The following is a 7,008-nucleotide window of genomic DNA, read 5'->3' as shown; positions in this document are numbered from 1 at the left end:
CTGAACCACTGGTCTTGGCAGATCAACCCTTGACATGGGTCCTTCTCATTGCCAAAAAAAGGGAAGCAGTGGGGTGGAGCTTTAAGCTATCTGAGAACCTCTACCCAACAGGACTACTTTAGAATTCTCTGACGCTTTGTGAGCCAAGGACAACCCCTTTCACCCTAGTGGTCCCTTCTCATTGTTCAGGCCAATTGTCTTCCCATTCTTCCAGGTGTTTACCGACCCCAGCAACCTGCAGCGGCACATCCGTTCCCAGCACGTCGGCGCACGGGCGCACGCCTGCCCGGATTGTGGGAAAACTTTCGCTACTTCGTCTGGCCTCAAGCAGCATAAGCACATTCACAGCACTGTCAAACCTTTCATATGTAAGTTGTCATGGCCGTCTCAGAGAGCCGGCTGGGCTGCTATAATTGCACGTATCCGGAGGGGGGCCCCCACCCCCACCCAATGCCAGCTTTGCCTCCACAAGCCGCCATCGTAATTTTATAGGTCAGAGCGCAAGACAGAATTCCACCACTTTTTTTTTGTTCTTTCTGTTTTTTGCTCTAAGCATGGCCCCTGTTTTTTCAGTAAACACTTGTGGCAGGTTTCTGACAGTTTAAAAGCTGAGCTCCACAGCAAGTCCCACGGATTTTGCTTTTTCATTGTGCCCCCCCCTTTCCTCCTCCTCCTGCTATTTCATTTCTTTCCTTCTTTCTTTTCCTCTCCTACTGTGTGTAAAGTAACAGCCCACACCACCCTACAGAAATGTCCGTCAGAAGTGCCAGAAGTAACAAGGGGTCTAGCAGGCAGGTTTTGGGATGGAAAAGGGAGGTGTCCTTGAAGAACAATTTGTGTTGAGTCTTCTGTGTTTGGGAGAACACACTTATATCGAAAAGCCCAATCAGTCGCGTAAAGGAAACCATCCCCAGATGACTCACACATTACAGAAGACGTGGGTTGGGTTTGGGGTCCCCACGTGGTATCCCATGTAACAATGACATGCGTTGAGTGTTCGCCTCCGTTCATATACATGCAGGGCTTTTTTGGTAGAAAAAGCCCAGCAGGAACTCATTAGCATAATAGGCTACACCGGACAGCAGAAGCTCATTAGCATATTAGGCCACACCCCTGACAGCACAGCCATGTTACCAGAAGTGTGGTCATCCAGCCACACCCACCTTTCCCTTCTTATTCTGTTTACTTTGTTTGTTGTCCAAACCCAGGGTTTTTTTGTAGCAGGAACTTAGGGTTCCCAAATCCCCCTGGGGGGCGGATTCCCCCCCGCTTTTGAGGCCCAATTTCCACCCCCGCAGAATCGGGCCCGGGGGAATCCCCACCCCCGCACACGCACCGCCCGGATGTGACGTACAGATGCTGGGCACGCTGGGGGCGGGGCCGCAGCCATTTGAGGAGAAAACTCTATGTTTTCCCCTCAAATGTGCGTTCCTGCTGGGCGTGGCCAACTTGGAAGCCAGCCGGAACTCCGTTCCTGTGCGTTCCTGCCCCAAAATAGCCCTGTATACATGCAGTGCCCATTTCAGATCGAGACCTTAGTGTGCATGGAGAAGGAGCATGGGCCTCCTTCTGTGTCATTACCCCGACCTGCTCTGGTCCTAAGAGGGCACTGTTTGGCCCCAGGATAACAGGTCAAATAATGCTCCTCTAGGCTAGCCTGATCTCATCAGATCTCAGAAGCTAAGCACGGTCCTCCCTGGCTATATTTGAATGGGAGACCTCCAAGGAATACCAGGGTTGCAACGTGGAGGCAGGCCATGGCAGACCACCTCTGAACGTCTCTTGCCTTGAAAACCCTGTGGGGTCGCCATCAGTGCTCCCTCTACGCTGTGGAGTCTTGTGAGCAAAAATTCTACTTTGTGAGCTACTGGCATTAAAGTTGTGAGTGAGCCATTTGGCTACTGCATAAATTAGTTTCCTGAGCTAAGACAAAAATGTGTGAGCCGGAGGCTAAAAAACTGTGAACTAGCTCACACTGACTCAGCTTAGAGGGAACACTGGTCGCCATAAGTCAGCCGTAACTTGACAGTCAAAAAAAGAGGACCATTTCAGATCAAGAAAATGGTGCCATGTAGAGGGAAGGCTAAAACCCCTTTCCCCTTGCATGCCACAGTGACAATCCGAACTTGGGACCTTCAGAAGCATGGTACTAGAGTACGGGATGTTTATCTCTTGCCCTGTGTGCCATTTCTGCAGTCGTAATGGACTTCTCCCCCACACTACTGTAAGCCTCAGTTGAGGGGGGGGGAATAACAGGCATGTATCTGTATCTTTCCCCCTACCATAGCTGAAAACTCTTGGAGGCAGTGTTCCCTCTAAGCTGAGTTTAGTGTGAGCTAGCTCACAGTTCTTTAGCCTCCGGCTCACACGTTTTTGTCTTAGCTCAGGAAGGAGGGCTCCAGAGCAAACTCATTTGTGCAGCAGCCAAATCGCTCACTCACGACTTTAATGCCAGTCGCTCACAAAGTAGAATTTTTGCTCACAAGACTTCAGAGCTTAGAGAGAGTGTTGCTTGGGGGAGCCATTTGGTTAAAGGAAAACAGCACAAGGGGGGAACAGTTAGCCCCCTGTTCCTCAGTCCTATCAGTCAAATCCATACCAGGACCCCCATGGCTGCATTTGGGTACATCACACACCAGGAGTTCCAGTCACAGATTCCTAGCATCCTTTGGGCCTTGACAACTAGACCCAAGAGAATTCACTTGGCTGATTGGACCACTGACCTCACCATGTGGGGTTGGCGACTGTGTGAAAAGCTGAGGGGATATTTCCTCTTCGCTATTCTATCATTTAATAAACACCGCCTCCTCCCTCCGCGCCTGAAATGAAACCGAGCCTTGGTTTGAGAGATGTTTATAGAGCGTCCCAACGGAGAAATAACTTGCTATTAATGACTTTTTTAAAAATTATAATAATAAAGGGGAGGAGGAAATGGGATAGAGTAATGCTTGATACAATATGAATCCACATTCGTCTCCTGATAGCCTCGGTGACTTCCTGACTGCCCTGACAGACGGCAAGAGGAGCATTTTCGACCAGCATAAATAGTGACCAGGATTAAAGCGCTGGCCAGACTTTATTTACTGTGATCATAATAATTTCATCTCTTCCTCCGCCATAAAAAAAGAGAAGTCCTTGAGTTAGAATAGCACATGACGTAAGTTTTCTTCAGATTGGGGGGGAAATCTTTTCCCCTCCACTCGGGATTCATAGAACTGCTGCCAGTCTAGCGTAGGCATTACTGAGCAACATGGACCAGCAGTCTGGCTTGTGATAATACCACTGTCGATTGCCGAGGGGTCTTTTTGTAGCAGGAACTCCTTTGCATAATAGGCCACACCCCCTAATGTAGCCAATCCTCCGAGAGCTTACAGAGCTCTTCTTACAGGAGCTACTGTAAGCTCTTGGAGGATTGGCTACATTAGGGGTGTGTCACTTAATATGCAAATGAGTACCTGTTACAAAAAGAGCCCTAGGTAGAGCATATACTAGCCCTGGCCTGGATAGTCCAGGCTAGCCTGATCTCATCAGATCTCAGAAGCTAAGCAGGGCCGGCCCTGGCTAGCATTTGGAAGGGCAAATACTTTGTCTGTGGAAAGGCCAGGTTCAATCCCAGGCATCTCTGGGAAACTCTGGAGAGAAAACACTGAGCGACACGGAGCCGTGGCTCAGATAGTAAAGCTGCTGTATAAGTTAATCAAAGAAGGTAATTTGATTTGGTGGTATTCTATACGACACTTTCCTCACTAATAGGAACCCCAAAGCAGTCAAGCACAGGCTGTGTACACACACATCCATGGTTCAGTCCAGTTGAAAGGATCTTGGGCAGTGTTCCCTCTAAGCTGAGTTAATGTGAGCTAGCTCACAGTTTTTTAGCCTCCAGCTCACACATTTTTGTCTTAGCTCAGGCAGGAGGGCTCCAGAGCAAACTAATTTATGCAGCAGCCAAATCGTTTGCTCACAACTTTAATGCCAGTAGCTCACAAAGTAGAATTTTTGCTCACAAGACTCCACAGCTTAGAGGGAACATTGATCTTGGGTCCCGTTCACACGGAGAAGTTGCCGCGCTAAAGACACGGATGATAGGCGGATTTTCGGTGCACGGTCACACGGCAACATCTCGGGAAAAAAATCCCGTTTGCCGTGGAAGCGGCGCCTAGCGATTGCCGATGTGATCGCGCCGTGCCGCTTCTTTGCCATGCTGCAGGATAGCCGTGTGATCAGCACCTAACAGCCCAACCACGGGACCTCGACAGGACGTGTGATCAGGCTGCTGCGCGTTACTTTGCTCTGGGGCAAACAGCCACGCTTCCCCCCCCACGCATTTTCCGGCCCGTGTGACCAGGACCTTGGCTAGCAAGACTTTGGGGTTGATTAGATTTTTTTTAAAAAACAAGCAGCATGGTGCACTGGTCTGATTCAGAAGGCCTTTGCATTCATTATGATTTTGGGTCTCCTAGCTTTCACCTGATTTACTGGGGAGTCCACAAAAGCCCCAATAAATGTATTTAATCATATGCAAGACTAGGGTTTTTTTTCCCAAGGGATACCATAAAAGAGGGAGTCCCTTATATTTCCATACATACCAGTTGCTTGCAGGCCGGGCAAGAGCCCTGGATGGGCCTGTTCTGGCCCCCGGGCCTTATGTTTGACACCCCTGACCTTGGAGGTCTCCATAAGTCGGTTGTGACTTCACAGCGCTTTCCACCACCACCTCTCACCCTAGGAGAACATGCTATGTGCAATCCTCTCAACACGTACGTTTGACATTTTGTGTGAACAGGGAAGATGTGCTCTAAAAACCTGGGTTCCCAGCAGTACGTGTCGAAGCTGGATTGTTGTTGCCCTATTTGCACAAAATGGTGAACTCCCATTTAGAGAGGGTCGCATGTAGCTCACTGTCCCTGTATGCAACTCTGGAACGCCAGATGCTGAAAAGGGCTACGGTCTCCCCACACACCCCCACACACGCTTCCTTTCCGCTAGCTATTTCATATTAATTTCATATTGGGGTTTGGTGTTTTGGTTTCTGTTGATGCTTTAGGTGAGGTCTGCCACAAGTCCTACACGCAGTTCTCCAACCTGTGCCGCCATAAGCGGATGCACGCCGACTGCCGGACCCAGATCAAATGCAAGGACTGCGGGCAGATGTTCAGCACCACCTCCTCGCTCAACAAGCACCGGCGCTTCTGCGAGGGCAAGAACCATTATAACCCCGGGGGGATTTTTGGACCGGGCTTGCCTCTGACCCCCAGCTCCATGATGGACAAATCCAAGCCGTCTCCCAATCTCAACCACACCAGCCTCGGGTTCAACGATTACTTCCCATCCCGGCCGCACCCGGGAGGACTCCCCTTTTCGCCCGGCCCTCCTGCATTTCCAGCCCTGACTCCCGGCTTCCCAGGTATTTTCCCTCCCTCTCTATATCCCAGGCCCCCTTTATTACCCCCGACCCCGCTGCTCAAGAGCCCCCTTAACCACACCCAAGACGCCAAGCTTCCGAGCCCCCTGGGGAACCCGGCCCTGCCCCTCCTTTCTGCCGTCAGCAACAGCAGCCACCCAGCCTCAGGCGAGGAGAAGTTCAACAGCAGCGGTCTGGGGAACTCCTACCTGGAGAAGCTCAAAGCCAGGACCAGCGACATCTCGGACGCGAGCGACTTCGAGGATGTCAACACCACCACGGGCACGGATCTGGACACCACCACCGGCACCGGGTCCGATTTGGAGAGCGACGCAGAGAGCGACAGGGACAAAATGAAAGACAAGAGCAACCTGCCAGAGAGCAAGCCGGACTTCATCAGCAGCTCGGTGTCCACAAGTTCTGCCAACAACATGAGCGACATCCCTCTTTTCTACTCTCAGCATTCCTTCTTCCCTCCCCCCGAAGAGCAGCTGCTCCCCACGGCCGGGGCGGCCAATGACTCCATAAAGGCCATCGCCTCCATCGCGGAGAAGTACTTTGGGCCGGGCTTCATGGGGATGCAGGAGAAGAAAATAGGCTCCCTCCCTTACCATTCCATGTTTCCATTCCAGTTCCTCCCCAACTTCCCCCATTCGTTGTACCCTTTCACGGACCGGACCCTGAATCACAGCTTGCTGGTCAAGGCAGAACCAAAGTCGCCCAGGGACCTTCACAAAATGGGCAGCAGCAGCTCCGAGTCACCCTTCGACCTTACCACAAAGCCAAAAGAAATTAAGCCAGCCTTGCCACCCCCCAAAATCCTGCCCACCCATCCTTCCGGAGAGGAACAGCCACTAGACCTGAGCATCGGCAACCGCATCCGGGCCAGCCAGAACGGGAGCCGGGACTCCCGGAAGAACCACATTTACGGAGAGAGGAAACTAATGGCCAGTGAAGTATTACCCAAGATTTCTCAGGCTCAGATGCCGCCGCAGCCGTCACTGCATTACGCTAAGCCGTCACCTTTTTTCATGGACCCCATCTACAGGTATTAACATACCCTGCCTTAATCGCGGTCCCCGATGGGCTGCACCATACACACATGCACAGTTAGCCAGATGTCATGGCCCGGGGGGATGAGGCCCACAACTATCAGGTTTCAGGATGCAAAGGGGGAGGGAGAGGTGGGCTGCGCACCTGGCGGGGAGCTAGAGGCAGGTAGCAGGAGATAAGGCAGGGCAAGAGGTGTGTTCTGTATCCAGCAGCTGAAGATCTAGTGAGCCATAGGTGGATAACAGCACGCAAAATAGGCAGGCGATTCACAAACAGCAGCTGAATTTCAGAAGGGGATAGAGTAATCCAGGGTAGACGGGAAGCTGAGGTCCCATCTATATATTACAAAACCCTTGTGTTTGATGGAAGACAACATAAGAATTTGAGTGTTGTGATCAGTGTTCCCTCTAAGATGAATTAGTGTGAGCTAGCTCACAGTTTTTCAAGCTTCTGGCTCACACATTTTTGTCTTAGCTCAGGAAAGATGGCCCCCAGAGCAAACTAACTTATGCAGTAGCCAGATCACCTGCTCACAACTGCCCGGGGGGGGGGGG

General features: G+C 51.3%; 1 protein-coding gene across 1 annotated transcript in view; it reads left to right on the top strand.

The window, feature by feature from the left end:
- Positions 1 to 7,008, top strand: part of PRDM16 (PR domain containing 16) — a 325,812-nt gene that overhangs the window by 283,588 nt on the left and 35,216 nt on the right. Inside the window, exons 8-9 of the mRNA XM_015411108.1 lie at positions 215 to 368; positions 5,045 to 6,449. Coding sequence (XP_015266594.1) covers positions 215 to 368; positions 5,045 to 6,449 — 1,559 coding nt within the window. The remainder of the gene's footprint in view (positions 1 to 214; positions 369 to 5,044; positions 6,450 to 7,008) is intronic.

The sequence above is a fragment of the Gekko japonicus genome, unplaced genomic scaffold, assembly GCF_001447785.1.
Source record: "Gekko japonicus isolate JY-2015 unplaced genomic scaffold, Gekko_japonicus_V1.1 scaffold411, whole genome shotgun sequence".
NCBI lineage: Eukaryota > Metazoa > Chordata > Lepidosauria > Squamata > Gekkonidae > Gekko > Gekko japonicus.
This window is presented reverse-complemented; position numbering and strand designations above follow the sequence as displayed.